This window comes from Hyperoodon ampullatus (assembly GCF_949752795.1).
Source record: "Hyperoodon ampullatus genome assembly, chromosome: 8".
Classification (NCBI taxonomy): domain Eukaryota; kingdom Metazoa; phylum Chordata; class Mammalia; order Artiodactyla; family Ziphiidae; genus Hyperoodon; species Hyperoodon ampullatus.
The window spans coordinates 10,183,736-10,202,400 of NC_136921.1; the positions used below are offsets into that span (position 1 = coordinate 10,183,736).

Genomic DNA, 18,665 nt, shown 5'->3' on the forward strand with positions numbered 1-18,665 from the left:
GTTACAGCTTTAGCCTTGGTCTAGCCTACTCCCACCCATAGAAAAGATTCATTGCAACACTCAAGCGTAGAATTGCCCCTGCTTCCTGACAGCATCCAGAGTGACTCCTTCCCAAATCGCCCAACCAGAGTTCAAATCCTATAATAAGCCCCATCTAACACCCTCTGACTGAGACACCCCGAGATTCCCCTTGCTGCAATGAGTAAGAAACCCAACTGCATCAACTACAGTTTTGTCCATGGTGGCCTTTGGTTTGAGAGCATTGGCAGGACTTAACTGATTAAAATGCTCAAAATACTGAGTGTTCAAAATACTGATTGAATTTTCATATTAACAATAGTTCAGTCAGAATTTCCAGTGAATTGGAAACTGAAATGTTGTTTGGATTTATACATGGGGGAAGGTTGCTATGGAACAAAAGTTCTAAGTGGGGTGGGGGGAAGTTCAGAGAACAGGAGATCCAGTTGGCTGTAGGATAAGATCCACTGGATGCAGTGATGGCCAGTAAGGCTGGACATGCTGATTGGGGCAGATTGGGGTGAATCTAGGTGCTACGGAGTTCAGAAAATGAAGACTTGGAAACATTTTGCATCAGCAGTGTATGTGAACGGATCTGTGTTTTTGAAAGATTATTTTGATGGAATTGGGTGATTTCAAGAAAGATTGGGTGACTTTCAGAAAGATTATTTTGATAGAATTAGATATTACAGTCAAGAAAAGATGATGAGACAGGAGATCAGTCAGAAAGCTCAGGCAAGTTGAAGTGAGGTCTTGAATTTAATGGCAGTGGGAATTGGAAGGAGGGACCTGAAATCTGTCTGAGGAGTGGGATCATCTGAGTTTGGTTGTCACGTGACTGTAGGGACCAGAGGTGAGCGTAGAATCAAAGGTATTGCTGAGGCTTTAACTTGGGTAACTCAGAGAAACAGGGAAATGTGCAGAAGGCCTTTGGGAATGGCAGGCCAACCAAGCGGATGTGCCAGTCAGTAGTTGTTATTTGCGACTGGCATTGGGTCCTGAGCATGACACCGGGGAGGTAAGGAGGGAGTTCCTGGTGTGTGGGTGCTAGAGAAAGTCAAGGGAACTATGAAGATAGATGGGGTGAGAGTATAAACTGAAAGGGGAAAGATTGGTGAGAGTGTTAGGGAATTCTTGCACTGAGGCGGGGGGCAAGAGGCAGCAGCAGAAGAGGTTGGAGGAGGCCGCTGGGACTGGGAGGGTCTCTGGGGAAGGCCGAGCCATGGAAGTTCCTGGGAGGGCAGGATGGTGTTGGGGGGGGCATTGCCTAGGGGCGAGGAACTGAGCCAGGCTTGCCCAGACGGCCAGACATTAAGGGACCTGTCCTAGTGGTGTTCACAATTACCCCCGCGGCCATTCTTCATCACCATTTTGTTTTGATTCTAATTTTGGGGCGTGTTCAGGGAGTCTTTGTGATATTTGCCTTCTGATTTAGGCTGGTGACCTGAGGGATTAATACGAGGGCGGGAAGGACAGTGGTAATGAGTGAAGGGCACTTGCTGGTGCTGCATAAGGAATTTTGATGAGATTCTTGACATTAAAAATCGATCCACAGTCTATTTAACCTGCTGTAAATGCCTAATCCATATGGATGAAAGTGTTAATGAACTGGCCTTTAATTAGGGAGGGATTTCTGCCCCCACAGCAGCACTTCAAGTTCAAATCTTTCCGAATGCATTCTTGGCTGAACTCTTGTTGAAAAGGTAGGAGATTTACCTCCTGGCAGTAGGAATTGGCATGGTCTGCGAGGACGGCAGAAATCACTTTACATCTTCTTACCTGGAATGGAAGTCAGAAGTGGCAGCTGATAACAGCTTACATCACTAACCAGTGCATTTCTGAGGATGGCTCTGTTTGAAGCACTGCCAACACATAATTTCAGGAAATTCTTATCAAGCTCACGGCCATGGAAGTCAGATGGGAACTTGTTTAAAACTGTTTTGTCACTGAGCCATTGACTCTTGCGTTGTGGTTGGAAGTTATTATGATCCGATTGCTAACATTTTTTGGCTTGCTGAGAATGGCTGGGAATTTGGAAATTGAGAATTGAAATTTGGCATGCCTTGCCTCTCATACCAGGTGTGAGGGAAAGGGCTTTGGGCTTAGAATTGAGTAGGACCGAATTTCAGGGCTCCTAGGGGACACTTCAAAGCCATGCTTGAGGAGTGGCCTTGATCGTGGTCCGAGTGACTTTTGAGCAATAGTTTCTGACTTCCCAGCACAGAGCAGCACGACGTTGACTTCCAAAGAAATCGAACTGCTCGTAGGTAGGTGAGCCACTTCTGGTTTTGTTTCACTGCAGATTCAGCGGCTTCACAGTTGATGCTGAGGGCTACCTGTAACTGAGACTTATGATTTCACTTGACCTGATGTCTGCTGGATGCACCTAATTAAAGAAACTGCTCTTCCACAGAGCTTTTATATGTTTGAAAATATCAAATTTCCCACTAGAAAAAGAATCACAAAATTTATGTTTGCTTCAAAGAGGAACAGAGGTGCAGATAATCTCAAATAATTTTTAAAAGTAACACTGTCTTGGGACTGTTTTGCCTCTTGACTTTATTCTTTTTATAGTAATGGTTTCAAATATTTATGTATTTCTGAAGGGGAGGCAGTCTAGAAACATGCCAAGGTTCAGAACACACAGTCTGGGTTCCAAAGGATATGCAGGTGGTAGATAAAGAGTTTTAAAAAATAAAATTGAATTTGCTAGCTATAAAAACAATCGTTGAATAGGCAAGTGTAATAATCTTTCCTCTTCATATCTGACTTTTGTTTTTTAGTTCTCTGCCTGAGATAGCTCTGATGTCCAGAACTTTGATTTTCCACTGCTTTATGACCTCCTAAATGAATAAATGCCTTATTATTATTAGGCATCCTTAATATTCATTCAGTAGAGGCAATAGGAATAGAATTGAGGATTTACTAAAATTATTGAGTTCTGACTCCAATTTATTTACATTTTGAAATCTTTGTAATCTGGTTGTCTCGAGGTACAGTTCTGGTGGTTAATTTTCTCCATGAAGTTCTTTAGCTAAAGTCCTAACTCTAAGAGTCAGCTTGGCCCTTATGAGTTTACAGCCCTTGGGGATGGTGGCCAAGTGGGAGGTATGTGCTTCTAAAAATACTCTTGAATGACTATGACGCATTTCCATAGTGTTTAACCATCTTTAGGATTCAGCATGTTTACCTGAGAATGGCAATGACTAATAATAGAGAGTTAGAAGGTTGCACTGTTGCATTGTCTCTTTGAATGTCCCCAGTGATATGAGGGTGAAAGTAAATATACCTGGGGAAAAACATCTACGTCTGCATTGCAGAGTCCATGCAGCAGAATTTTCTGGAAAAATGCCAATCACAAGTTTTGTTTTCCATCACACAAACACCTTGGTACCAAACTATGTCTCCATGAGACTGCATTTTATCACTAGAAACAGCACAACTTTGTCAGATCATGTTTCCCAATTTTTGGTTCATAAAAATCTTTGTAGGTTGCCATTTTCTAAAAATTTTTAAATTAAAAATTGTTTTCAGTTTTACTGCAATTTAATTGACACATGACTTGTTTAAGTTTAAGGTGTACAGAATGTTGATTTGATACATGTGTATATTGCAGAATGATCACCTCCAGAGTGTTAGTTAACACCTTCCTAATTACTGTTTCTTTTTTGTGGTGAGAACATTTAAGGTCTACATGCTTAGCAACTTTGAGATATATAATACAGTGTATAATTAACTATAATCACCATGCTGTACCTTAGGTCCTCAGAGTGTATTCATCTTATAACTGGAAGTTTGTACCTTTGACCAGCATCTCCCCGTTTTCCCCACCCCCAGCCTCTGGCAACCATCATTCTACTCTGTTTCTATGAGTTCTGTCTGCCATTTTCTGATAGTGTTCTTTTCAGCTAAAATGTTGTTCCTGTGGGTCAAGGAAGCTGCATAAGAGGATGTGGGGAAAAATTGTGCTCACTAATCTGAATTTAGACTTATCTCTCCTCCTCTGAACAGGTATATGTGACTCCCAGTCACACAGTGAGAAATTATAAATGCTTGCCACCTCTATACCCTTATTACCTTCCCTCATTTTGGCCTTCCTTTTCAAATTTGGCATCTGCTGTTGGTTTGGGATTTCTTTGCATCACTTTCTTCCCTGAAGCAAATCCCAAGAGGAGTGTAATTTTGTTTAGTCTCCGTGTCTGTGGCTGGCAGGTTATTTGACTGCACGTTTCACTCTTGGTTTATTTCTATGCCTGTGACTGGTGCACGTTCTGACTGTGTTTTATGGTTGGTTTATTGATATGCTGAGGGGAGGCCATAGCTATTACCAAGCATTACCGTGCCATATCTAGCCCTTGCCATACGTAACTCTTACCATTTCCTTGCATTTTTTGAGAATCAGAAGTTGGTGGGAGATGTTGTGTGCATTGCTATTCTATAACTCAGGTATTCTCAAACTTGAGTGTGCTGATCAGAATCAGGCAGAGGGCTTATGAAATCTCAGAGCTCTGGACTCCACCTGCAGAGTCTCTGATTCAATAGGTTTTGGGTGTGGCCTGCGAACTTGCATTTCTAACAAGTTCCCAGGTGATGCAGATGCTGCTGGTCTGGGGACCACGCTGTGTGGACCACCGGTCTAGTGTGATGAACATAGACACACGCCCTCGTGAGGCCAAACGGCGCAAAAGAATATGTTGTGATCACTGGGTGAGTGGCAAGTTAAAATCAAATTTAACCACAGTTTGTGAAATAAATTAAAAGGAATAAAACATTTTAAAAACTTCCCTGTACTTTAACCTTTTAAAATTCCTCTTTGTTAACATACATACTTGTGTGAAAATAGTCATCTAGGTTTTATTTTCTTTCCAAGGTGCCTATTAGAACCCTACTCTTTGATTTTGCGCTGCCACCCATCTGTTGCCTGTGCTGGGCCCTGTGTCCGTCTTGGTGTGTTTGTTTCATACTAAAAACCTCTAGAATGTGAGGGCTTTATGCCTACTTTTCCTTTTCCAGATCTCCTCATCTCAACTACAAGCCAAGTCATTTTTACATGTGTTTATAAACATCCTAGAGAATCAATGAGGTTATAAGGTTATGCCATTAAAATAATTTACTTACTGTTTATAGGGCTTCCCTGGTGGCGCAGTGGTTGAGAGTCCACCTGCCGATGCAGGCTGGAGCGGCTGGGCCCGTGAGCCATGGCCACTGAGCCTGCGCGTCCGGAGCCTGTGCTCCGCAACAGGAGAGGCCACAGCAGTGAGAGGCCTGCGTACCGCAAAAAAAAAAAAAAAAAAAATTTACTTACTGTTTATAACTAAACACACATACCGCAATAATCTTTAAAATCAAGTTGAAAATACTATCTTGTTGTTACACTTAATCTTGAATCCTGGTGCTTTAGCCATGGTGTTATAAGCATTTACATTTTTAAAAATAATTTTTATAGCGAGTCAGTGAGAAAAATAGTCTACTTTATCACAGATAATTTTAACCATAGCTACTGTATGTTTATAGGGCACATCCGTGAATTTGTATACTATAAAGAAATAGATGAATGTTAAGCTTTCTTGTTAAAGGGAACAATATTTCTTCTTTAAGTATTTGCATCCTCTCATGCCATATATTTCCCTTTTGTAAAACACATTTCCCTTTTCGTTAAGCTCCCGAGTAACATTTTTTTCCCTTTAGCTGATATAGATCATAGGTAGAATCCACCCTCTAGTGGCCAAAAGCATCATGAATGGCCGAAAATGACATTCGTAAGACAAGGCTAAAAAATTATGAAGAGATTGATATTTTCGTGTGACTAGTTTGTGACCTAGTTCTAAAGGCAGATCCAAGAGGAAACTTCTAGAAACGTTTAGATCTACTCAGTTACAATCATTCCCAAGATGATGGACAAGTTTAAGGTTAAAATGCCTTTAGATATGCAAGAGCTTCTGTTTAAGTGGGTTCACTGCTGAGTTCTCTGGACTTCTGAGGCCCTTCATGAGCATAGTCCCAATTCAGGGGTGTCATCTACAATACATTCTTTCATTTGTTCAGGAGAATGCTAACTATTTGTAAGGACTAACTCAGAGTAGTGGTTGTTTGCTTTTCTACCATACATTTAGTGCATTTATATAGTCACCATTTATATATTGTTATGATGGCTAGCCCTCGTGTCTCAAAAAGTGTCCTCTTCTAAGACTGGATTTTTCCCTCTCTACACTATGAGAATGCCCTCATCTCCTTCCCCTCCACTTAAAAAAAAAAAAAACAACCCATAATAAAGTCAGACTTTTCCTAATCTGACCAGTTCTCCTACTGTCCCATCAAGTGTTAGACACAGAGGACAGTTATCATTTCCCTTGGTCATCAGAAACCTGGTTTGGAGTTGTGATACTACACATAAAATACCCATAAAGTATCTATATTATCCCTTTGTGTTACACAGTAAATAAGATATTTCTATTGTGGAAAATTAGAAAATGTGAACTGGCATATTTAAAATACAAAAAATAATGCCTCAGTTTCATTGCCCAGCAAAAACCACTGTCAATTTTGGAATACATTTTTCCAGCCGTTTTTTTTTGTATTTGTACGAATCAGACATTTGTAAAGAAAAGAACCACTTTCTGTATTTATGCATGCAAAGGTTATTTTGCCCTATGATTCCACTTTTCCTAGCAAATTCACCTCACCCACTGTGACTGAGCATCTCCTAAATTCACCCACCTGTGTGCTAAGGAAATGAGAAGAGAACAGACACTTGTTAAAGAAAAAAACACAGTTTGGGATCAAAGACTGAGCAGTGAGTCAAAATATGACTGCCAAGCAGGAAACCGGATCCAGCACAGAGGTAAGTCTCAGGAGATGAGGCTGAGGAAACCAAGAAGAGTAGGTTTTTTAAAAGCCCAGTATAAAGAGACTTTTGTTTCATACATAGGAAAATTCAGGTATTTGAACTTCTCACTGGTGAAAGCGGGGCTAATTAATCATGGAAGTTCAGGGCTGGTGCTACTTGAGTTTTTCCCGGAAGTGGTCTTCGCTGCCCATGTGAAGCAGTGACTCGGGATAATGGTGCCCTTTGGGGTGATGTTGCTCAGCGCCTTTGCTGTATACTCGAGGCAGGGCACCTATTTCAGGATTAAAGTACCCACGTTGTCTTTTTAAATCAGATTTGCTTTGAGGTCAGCAGACCAGGAGACCACATATCACATTTTTAAGGTAATTACTGTGCGGCCCACCCTGTGCTAGATGCTTGCCTTCTGTTACCAGCCTCATGTTCAATGCCAAGTGCATGTCCTCCTGAGGGGGGCAGGAGCCCCTCCTTTCATAAGGGACCTTTGTTGCCACTAGTGCCCTGATGGCCCTGAGCCAGTGGTACCTCGATGGCCCTGAGCCAGTGATACCTCAATGGCCCAGAGCTCTCTGCCTATAAACACTGTCAACACTGGAGGTTACACAAGAGTTTAGTGAAAAGACAATGGTGTCGAGTACGTTTTATTGGAGGAAAGGATAACTTGAGAAGCAAGAATCCTACAATGTCCCAAAGTCTCTCAAACTCTCAAACCGACCCCCTCCCCATGCCCCACTATTTTAGTGACCCTGCAAGAGCAGTGCTCACGGTCATTACACCAGGTGGTGATACAGCTCTGCAGGCCACCCACGGTGTTGGTGGACCCTCTCTCTGCCCTTTGTAATTCCATCACGTTCTGGACCAGTTTCTCTTTCTCTCTATCTTATCTCTTTAGGTGTCTGTCTCCCTCTTGATACTTGTGGGTTCCTGGTCCCTGTCCCTGTCTCTCTCCTCCCATCCATGCCTCCCTCTCTGCTTCCTCCTCCACCACTTCTCCCTCTGTGACTTCTTGTGTCTTCTACCCTATAACCTTTCTTTCTGAACTACAGCATAAGACATCTCCTCAGCACCGTGTTCCGTGCTTAGCAACATGGCCAGAATTCTTAAATACTTGTTAGAATGAACTGAAGTTTTTTTCTTCAAATGGCTTCTGTTTTCCTGGGAGAAAATGTTAAGTCCTTTCGTTTAATGAAGATCTAAGTCTAGAAAGTGGTTCCACACTCCTTTGCATCCCATCCCCCATCCCTAGACCCCTCCTGTTAATGAGATTCTGTTGCATTTGAAAGTACCTAGAGCAGAAATAGGCCTATAGAAGGAGACTCCATAAATGTCAATTCCTCCATTCCTTCTGAAGGGCACTGCAGCATCTCTGGCTAAAACAAGCCAGGAACCTAGACTCACCCTCAACCTTTCTCACCCATCACCTCCTATTCTTCACCAAATATCGCTGTTTTACTTTTTAAATGGCTCTTGACACGCATCCTCTAGCTGGCGCCGCCACCACCCTCATTCCAGCCATGTTTTTCCGGGAACTATTGCAGTAGCCTCTTAACTCGTTTCTCCACATAGATTCTTTCAGGTCTTTCCCCCATTTTCCAAAAGGCGACTGGAGTAATCGTTCTGAAATACAAATCTGATTTTGTCATTTAATGCCCCCCTCAGCACATGCACGCACGCACACACACACACACATACACACACACACACACACACACACACACACACACACTCCGTTAAAGGTACCACCTCGCCTGGAACCTGCCTGCCTCTAGTTTCTTCTCTGCCCTTTGCTCTTCAGTCGGCTTAGCCCATCTTCAGCAGGAGCCCGAGCTGTGCACCCTCACCATGGGACTTCTGCACTCGCCGGTGCCTGCCTTGAGTTTTCTCATCCCTCCTCCCACCTCGCTGATGCCTGCAGACCCCATGCCTCTCAGCCCCCTGTCCCTTCCTCTGGGCAGCCTCCCTGGAGTTCAGTCAAGGTCAGCTCTCCTGCTTCTCCTTCCTCCTGGCACCCTAGGCTACTCATTGCCCACACTCACCCAATTCTGATTTTACATGTATTCGGATGACTGTTTGGTGTCTTTCTCCTTTAAATGCCCTTAGTAGAGAGGCATTGTCTGTTTTCACAAAGTCGTAGAGCTCTGGTGATGAACACAGTGCCTGGCACACAGTAGGCATTTAATAACTATTTCTTGAATTAAAGAAAGAGGAGGCAAACAGGAGTCCCAGAGAATCACTGACCTTCACTACATGCCTATTAAAGGCGGTAGGTCTTCGAAGTGATGGAGAATATAAACTCACTGCATGAACAGTTAGGATACGACTTCGAGCTCTCTCTTCATTATCCATTCTTTCAGAAGCCCAGGGAGGGAGGCAGAAATTTGTAGATGGCTCAATAACATAAATACTAGGGAGGTTGGAGAATCTAAAACTTTAATTTAGCCTCAGTATGTAGTCATTTCCAGTTGAATGTTTGTAAGAACCACAGCGATGGAAACTGACTGATCTGGGTCTTCTCACATCTGTTTTCTCTTTCACCCAGGAGCCCCTAGCAATGAAAGGGTAAGAAATTAGGGAGTAAAAGAAAGAAGCAACATCAGCACCACTGTCCTCCACACACCAACTAATGCTCTGTATTGACTTATTCAGCTTCCTTCATGTCTGATATTTTCTTTTTTTAGTGTGTGTGTGTGTGTGTGTGCGCGCGCGCGCGCGCATGCACAACAGGAGCATAATTACTCCACTGAAGTCTCTAAGATATCAGTTATCAGCAGGTCTGTTTAGAAAAGAGCATTTCAACTCTTGATAGGATTAATATAAGCCGGGATTCTTGCCTGCCTTTTTTCTGTTTTTAAAAGATTCCTACTGGGCTTCCCTGATGGCGCAGTGGTTGAGAGTCCGCCTGCCGAAGCGGTGGACACGGGTTTGTGCCCCGGTCCGGGAAGATCCCACATGCTGCAGAGCGGCTGGGCCCGTGAGCCATGGCCGCTGAGCCTGCGCGTCCAGAGCCCGTGCTCCACAACGGGAGAGAAATCATATCAGAGTCTATAAGATATGGCTTTCTTATAGCAATCCTACACCCAATAAAAGCTGCATTAAAAAAAAAAAAGATTCCTACTGTGAATGTACCAGCAAAGAGAGAGAATCACACACACGCACGCACGCACCCATGCACACACACGGTTTCCCTTGAAACACATTTCTCTGCACAGTGAAGTGAACGCATTGCCTGACCTTCCACAGGGCTGAGGGGCTGGCTCTACGGCAGTCAGTGAGTTTAGCCAGAATTTGAAAGCTCACAGACAATCGTATTAATAGAATAGGATTATTTTCTCTTAGCCCACATCTTTGGAAATTTGATCTCCTGGGGACCGGCCTAGACTTGAATCAGGGGGTCCTGCGTTTTCACATTTTGTCCGTTCAACCTGAAATGTTGGGGAAACAGCCTTTGAGTTCCAATGCGCCCCTAAAGGAACAAGGAACCACTCCCCATCTCCCCACTCACTTCAGTCTGACCTCAAAGCAAAGCAAAACAAACAAACAAACAAAAACCCTAAAACACTTCAAATTCATTCTGGCCTTGAGTTCGGACTGCACCAGTTGGGGGTGAGCCGTGTGGGCTCACTGCGCCTTTGCTGAGTCGGTCAATCATGGTGGACATCGGTCTTCCCAGGAGGACGCAGATGAGTCCCATCCTAATGGCAGAGTATTCGACAGGGTTCTCGGTAGCTTAAAAATCACCGGGCGGGGTCTCCATCCTCTCTCCTCTCTCTCTTTTTTTTTTTTTTTTTTGCGGTATGCGGGCCTCTCACTGTTGTGGCCTCTCCTGTTGCGGAGCACAGGCTCCGGATGCGCAGGCTCAGTGGCCATGGCTCACGGGCCCAGCTGCTCCGCGGCATGTGGGATCTTCCCGGACCGGGGCACGAACCTGTGTTCCCTGCATCGGCAGGCGGACTCTCAACCACTGCGCCACCAGGGAAGCCCCCTCTCTCCTCTCTTTATCCCATTGTATCCAGCATGTTTCCAATCCCAGTTGAACAGAGTGCCTGTTTGCTTCTGCAGGATCGCACTGCCGGAGAGAGTCATCCCACGGACTGGTATTACATCAAACCCACGATTGCATACTGACCCCTCAGTTTCGCCCCCAAATCCTTTTTCTTGATGAATTCACTCTCACTCTGCACAGCAACAGTTTCAAACCTGCACGTCTTTAAAACTCCTCAGGTTGCAATCATGCTATAAAAAGTGATCTAGGACAGTGGTTCTCAAAAGGGGGGTTTTGTTCTCTAGGGGACATACAGCGATGTCTGGAGATGTTTTTGTTTGTCACAAGGAGGAAGGGGTGGTGCTACAGCAATCTAGTGGGTGTAGAGGCCAGAGATGCTGCTCGACATCCTGCAATGCACAGGACAACCATAATGACCTGGTCCAAAATGTTGGTAGTGTCATGGCTGACAAATCCTGATTCTGGGTGTTATGGACTGAATTGTGTCCCCCACCCCCCATTCTTATGTTGAAGCCCTAGTCCCCCGATACAACTGTATTGGGAGATAGGGCCTTTAAAGAGGTAATTAAGCTTCAATGAGGTTATAAGTATGAGGCTGTAATCTGATATGACTGGTGTCATATGACTGTATAAGACGAGGAAGAGATATTGGGGAGGTGTGGCCACACAGAAAAGGACATATGTGAGGACATAGTGAGAAGGCAGCATCTGCAAGCCAAGGAGAGGCCTCAGGAGAAACCAAACTTACTGACACCTTGGTCTAGGACTTCCTGCCTCTGGAACTGTATGAGAATAAATTTCTGTTGTTTAAGTCACCCTGTCTATAGTATTTTGTTATGGCGGCCCTAGCAGACTAATACACTAAGTAATCTATTTTGGGGGCAGCTTGGGAAAGTGGGAAGACTGTAGGATTGACAGTGTGGCCTTAGAGCAAGTTTCTTTACCTCTCTGACTCTTTTTTGTTTTTTAACATCTTGAACATATATTTTGCATTTTTTAATTGAAGTATAGTTGATTTACAATGTTGTATTAATTTCTGTTGTACAGCAGATTGATCTGTTATACATATACATACATTCTTTTTTGTATTCTTTTCCATTACGGTTTATCACGGGATATTGAGTAGAGTTCCCTGTGCTGTACAGTAGGACCTTGTTGTCTACCCATTCTATATATACTAGTTTGCATCTGCTAATCCCAACCTCCTAATCCATCCCTCCCCCCAGCCCCCTCCCCCTTAGCACCCACAAGTCTGTTCTCTATGTGAGTCTGTTTCTGTTTCATAGATAGGTTCATTTGTGTCATAGTTTATTTTAATTTTATTTATTTTTGGCTGCGTTGGATCTTTGTTGCTGCGCATGGGCTTTCTCTAGTTGTAGCGAGTAGGAGCTACTCTTCGTTGCAGTGCACAGACTTCTCATTGGGTGGCTTCTCTTGTGGAGCACGGTCTCTAGGTGTGCGGGCTTCAGTAGCTGTGGCACGCAGGCTCAGTAGTTGTGACCTGCGGGCTCTAGAGTGCAAACTCAGTAGTTGTGGCTCACGGGCTTAGTTGCTCCACGGCATGTGCGATCTTCCCGGACCAGGGATCAAACCCGTGTCCCCTGCATTGGCAGGCGGATTCTTAACCACTGCACCACCAGGGAAGCCCCCGTGTCATATTTTAGATTCCATATATAAGTGATATCATATGATATTTGTCTTTCTCTGTCTGACTTACTTCACTTAGTATGATAATCTCTAAGTCCATCCATGTTGCTGCAAATGGCATTATTTCATTCTTTTTTATGGCTGAGTAGTATTCCATGGTATATATGTACCGTATCTTCTTTATCCGTTCATCTGTTGATGGACATTTAGATTGCTTCCATGTCTTGGCTGATGTGAATAGTGCTGCTACACACATAGGGGTGGGTGTATCTTTTTGAACTGTAGTTTTGTCCAGATATATGCACAGGAGTGGGATTGCTGGATCATATGGCAACTCTATTTTCAGTTTTTTTGAGGAACCTCCATGCTGTTTTCCACAGTGGCTGCACCAACTTATATTCCCACCAACAGTGTAGGAGGGTTCTCTTTTCTCCACATCTTCTCCAGTGTTTGTTATTTGTAGACTTTTTAGTGATGGCCATTCTGACCAGTATGTACCTTCTGACTCTTAATTCCTCATCTTTAAATTGGGACTAGCCATGATTATCATTTTGGGTTGTCACGAGGGTTAAACAAGTTAACAGAGGTAAAGGGCCTGTTATGAAGCAGCCACCATTCACGTGCTACCGGACAATAAACCCCTTGTGGTTGGAGACCTTGCCATTTAATTTTGTAAGCACAGTACCTGGAAGCTTCTGGCACATCATAGGCATATCTTAAATGTGTATTGATTTAATCAGTGACATTTTGGGTGCTGATTCAAGAGCTATCATTTAAGCATTGTTTCTGTACCAAATACTGCAGGTACAGCTGAGAACTCTGCAGTCGTAGCCTCTGCCTTCAAGCTTATATTCTAGTGGAGGAAGAGAAATAACAATTGATAAAGAACAAAGTTAATATGATTTCAGAGCCTTATAAGTGTTATGATGGAAATCAGTTGAGTGTTGTAATGAGTAACTGTTAGGGGAAGGTACTTTGGATAGTGTTTTTAGAAAATTATTCGAAGAGGTGATTTTTATTCTCTTTTGTTTTGTTTGCTGATATAGGTGTGCTTTATTGGTGACTTAAATTCCTTAAGAGCTATTGCTCTTATGAAGTGATATTCCAAAATGAGGAACAACTCTTAGTACAATCTTCTCTTGATTTACCCAGTATATCAATACATATACGTATATATGTTCCAGGAAAACTCAGTATATCTTAAAAACTGTTGTACGTGTAAAGCAGTTAGGTTCTAGGCTTCAAAAGTTGTAAACGGGGTTTTGCCTACACGAATGGCCAGTGGAACAGTCCAAAGTTGTGAAGGGTGCCAGGCCATCAGTTGTGCAAGGGAATCCCAGATGTTTCAAGGTGTTTAATATCTCTGGCCCCCACCCACCAAATTCTCGTAGAATCCTCCAGTCATTATGATAAGCAATCCCCCCTACTCCCCAGTTTCCAAAACAGCTTGTAAAGGGCAGTACAGCCCCCATTGAGAGCCAGGGTTTTGAGGGTCTCCAGTGGCCGCCTGATCTCCTATCCAGTTGTCATTCTTGCTGTTAGCGCCTTTGACACTGTTAACCAGCCCTCCCCGGCTTCCTGTCCTCTCTTGGCTTCCATGACCACACTCCTTGGGGTTTCCCCCTCTCCTTCCTCCATCCCTGCTCCGAGTCCCGATTGGGCTTCTTGCTGTCCATCTGCCCATCCACGTAGATCCGACCTTGGCCTCTTTTTTCCCTCTCCATGTTCTTCTTTGATGAAAACTTCAACATCACTTCCAGGCATCTAGCTCCCAAAGTGCGGTTTCTATGCTGTTCGAGCTCATTTTCCCAACTGCCACGTGGACCTGGCTACGTGAGCCCCACGTTAAACGTGTCCAAAATCCAACTGGTCAACTTCCTCTAAAATCTGTTATTCCTTTGGTCATAGTTGTGTTCACGGCAGCATCATCTACTCACACATTCTAGACATGGCAGCCGTCTTAACCTCTCTTTCTCACTCCCCACATCCAGTTGGTTGCTTTGTTCTCTCAAGTCTAAGGAAATGATTGGAGCTGAATATTCACGGTCAAGTCCTGCAAAGATCAGAACACTGGTGATAAAAATCAGTGCCCCAGAAGGGGCTACTCTGACCCCACCCTTCTGATCCTCGATTTTATTTTAAAATAATTCTTTGGACTAGCTTAATTTTTCTAGACCCTGGGCTGTCCTGAGCTAATTTGTTTGCCCGAATTAATTACCAGCAGGGGGTGGCAGTCTCATTTTCACAGAAGCCTTCTGTTTTGGAAGAGATTCCTTTTTCTTCAAACAGTCCGATTTAGGTTCTTTGGCAGTGTAAAGGGTGTCTTGACATTTCCATAAAGACATTTAAATGTTACCGTCTCTAAAGAAACACTTTTAGAATATGAAACCTTTATTTTTTTCCCCCAAGGAAGAAAAACCTCGTCAGTTTAATTATCTCTGTAAAATAACTTCCTCACTTGCTTTTCATGGTGCTAATGGAAAAGGATGATGATACTGTTTTCAAAAAATAAAAACAATTGTGGAAGATTTCAAGAAATTTGATTTTTGTCTGTATAAATAACACCACAATTCAGAGGTCTAAGATGCTTGTAGGGTTATATATTATCCTTCCAAGTTGATTTTTGAAAGATCTGCTGGGAGGGCAAAATGATCAAAAAGATGCTGCTGGTGATCCTTGTTCCACACTGAGAAGAAGGCAAAAGGGACTTAACTCTATGTATGTGTGTGTATATATTCTAAAAATTGTGATAAGGGGAATTCCGTGGCGGTCCAGTGGCTATGACTCCATGCTTTCACTGCTGTCAGCACGGGTTCGATCCCTGTTCAGAGAACTAAGATCCTGCAAGCCATGCGGCACGGCCAAAAAATTTTTTTTAAAAAATGATAAAAACCAAATAACATGAAATCTATCCTGTTAACAAATTTTTAAGTGTACAGTACAGTATTGTTAACTATATGCACATTGTCGTACAACAGATTTGTGGAACGTTTTCATTTTGCGTAACGGAAGCTCTATATCCATTCAACAGCAACTCCCCATTTCCCCTCTCCTCCACCCCAGGAACCACCATTCTATTTTTTTCTTTTTTCTTTTATTTATTTATTTATTTTTTAATTTAATTTTTGAATTTTATTTTTTTATACAGCAGGTTCTTATTAGTTATCCATTTTATACATATTAGTGTATATATTGACATATATACCACCATTCCATTCTGCCCCTCTGAGTTTAACTACTTGAGATCCCTCATATGAGTGGAATCATGAAGCATTTGTCCTTCTGTGACTGGCTTATTTCACTTAGTACATGACCTCAAGGTTCATCCACGTTATAGCATATGGCAGGATTTCCTTCTTTTTAAAGACTGAATAATATTCCATTGTATGTTATATCATATCACATTTTCTCTATCATTCATCTGTTGAGGGACATTTAGATTGTTTCTACCTCTTGGCTGTTGTCAATCATGCCACAATGAACATGGGAATGCAAATATCTCTGTGAGATCTTATTTTCAATTCTTTTGGATAAATACTCAGAAGTGGGATTATAGATCATATGGTAATTCTATTTTTAATTTTTGAGGAATCTCTATACTTTTTTTTATGTTTTACGTAGCAGCTGCAGCCTTTTATATTCCCACTAACAGTGTATGAAGGTTCCCATTTTTCCACATCCTCAACAACACGTGTTATTTTCTGTTTTGTTTTGTTTCGTTTTATTATGGCCATCTTAACAGTTGTGAGGTGATATCTCCTTGCGGTTTTGCTTTTAATTTCCCTGATGATTAGTGATGTTGAGCACCTTTTTATATACCTGTTGGCTGTTTATATTATCTTACACAATTGACAAAAAACAACACGAAGTGCATTAAAGACTTAAACCTAACACCTGAAACTATAAAACTCCTGAAAGAAAATATAGCGGAAAACCTTCATAAAATTGGTCTTGGCAGTGATATGACAACAAAAGCACAGGCAACAAAAGCAAAAATAAAGTGGGACTATATCAAACTAAAAAGCTTCTGCGCAGCAAAAGTAGCAATCAGCAGGGTAAAAGGCAACCTTCAGAATGGGAGAAAATATTTGCAAACCATATCTTTGATAAGGGGTTAATATCTAAAACTCTTGTAAGAAAAAAGATTTTCTGGGTGAATCTAGATTAAGACTCAGCAAACTTGTTCTATAAGGGGTCAGAGAGTAAAGATTTTTGACTTTTCAAGCCATATGGTCTCTGTTGCAACTACTCAATCTACCATTGTATGAAAGCAGCCATAAATAATACATACTTGGATGGGTGTGGCTGTGTCCCAGGCCTGTGGACCACAGTTTGCTGATCCCTGATCTAGAGCAGGGTTTCTCCGTCTAACTCTATTAACATTTTTGCTGGGTAGGTTTTTGTTGGGAGGCTGTTCTGCACATTGCAGAATGGTTTGCGGCATCCTTAGGCCAGAGGCCAATAACAACCCCTTCCCCTCCACCCTGGTTGTGACAACCCAGAATGTCTCCAAATATTGCCAGGTATCTTCTGGGGGACAAAGTTGCTGTTGGTTGAGAAACTCTGATCTAGATGATTGAAATAATCTGATGAAGAGTGATAGGAAATACTTCTGTAAAACTACAAGAAGTAGGGGAAGATAGAAGAATGGAAATCACTAGTGTATTTGCCTCAGGAAGGTCAAGTTCCCCTCAAGAGGGGCCACTGTCTCTGCCTAAATGTAGAAAGCAGTTCAAAAACAACTGAAATGGCAACGTACTTGAAAAGTGCTCTGGAAATAATGCAAATGTGATCTTAACCTACTTTTGTGATAGGAACCAGAAACAGAACAGTTCAACACATTAGCCTGAGCACAGGACTTTCTGAGCTCGAGGGCTGACTCTGAGTTGCTGGAAGGGAGCTCACGGTTCCAGTGCCCACTTGAGCAAGCGTTTATTTTTTCTGCTTATCTGAGTTCAGAACCAGCACAGGCAGGGTGATTTCTGAAAGTGCTCACATGTTTCTCATTGTTTGGACAGGGCCAGACAGAAATGGCCCAGATTCACTGCAAATTGGCAGGAACACGTGTTTTTGAAAGTTAAAAACAGCCTAACATTCATGAGTGAATCTCAAAGAATGTTGTCTTCTTGTCCTTTAGAATAAACACCTGTTTTGCAAAAAGGAGAGTGAAAGCCATCTTTCTTGAGAAATCGTTGGTTTCTTTTTCTTCATTGCTATTATTCTATTTTTAATAGTTAAAAAACTTAAGCACAATTTACCATATTATAATTTAGATAATTGTCATTTTAAATAAACAAACAAACAAAAAGAAAAACAGCCCACATTTCGCCAGGAAGTTCAGTTAAGCCTTTTTAGCTGAGTTTTTTTCTGGCTTGAAAAACAAAGGAAATCCGTGGATCCTTTTCTTCTTGAATAAAATTCTCCCTAGTTAGATATATTTTTCTAATTGATTGGAAGAAAAAGGGGTCCACATCCTTGAAAGGAGCTGTTTGGCTGTGAGTCCTGTCCCTATTGCTACCTTCTGTGACCACAGCTGATGCACTTAGTAACCCACATCTCCTGTTCACCGGTACCACTGGACGTGACATAATAATAGGACCATCTGGTGGATCAGTGGGATCACTTCTTTTATAGTTGGATCATGACAAAGGGTGATAAGAATGGATTCTTCATAACCTTCCTGGAAATCCACATTTCAGCGTACCCCAGGAGACCCGGTTCCTTCAGTCGCATCTATTTGTGCCTTACTTTCCAGTGAACACCCACCACCTTCCTTGTAGGCTGGTCCGGTGTGCATATAAATGGTACCTGTTTGACCGCAGACCTTTCTCTCTGTCCCTCAGGCTACCATGGCCTCTACTGTGAGGAGGAATACGACGAGTGTCTCTCTGCCCCGTGCCTGAACGCCGCCACCTGCAGGGACCTTGTCAACGGCTATGAGTGCGTGTGCCTGGCAGAGTACAAAGGTGAGCATCGTGTGGCCGACTAGTGCCAGCATGGTTCTCAGTGACGTCATGGATTTCTCCACGTACATGCGTAAACGTCTAATTGGAGTGTGAAGTTGTTTAGAATAAGAATCAGATGCTGGCAGTGGGATGATGTATGGGGCCGAAAAGAATAGTTTGGAAGTCTCTGGTTTCCTCTTGATAAACT

General features: G+C 42.7%; 1 protein-coding gene across 1 annotated transcript in view; it reads left to right on the forward strand.

Annotated features, from left to right (window-relative positions):
- DNER (delta/notch like EGF repeat containing) overlaps positions 1-18,665 on the forward strand; it is a gene marked incomplete at both ends in the record, with an annotated part of 338,936 nt that overhangs the window by 270,829 nt on the left and 49,442 nt on the right. Inside the window, one exon of the mRNA XM_079710119.1 lies at positions 18,356-18,478. Within this exon, the coding sequence (XP_079566245.1) occupies positions 18,356-18,478 (123 nt within the window). The remainder of the gene's footprint in view (positions 1-18,355; positions 18,479-18,665) is intronic.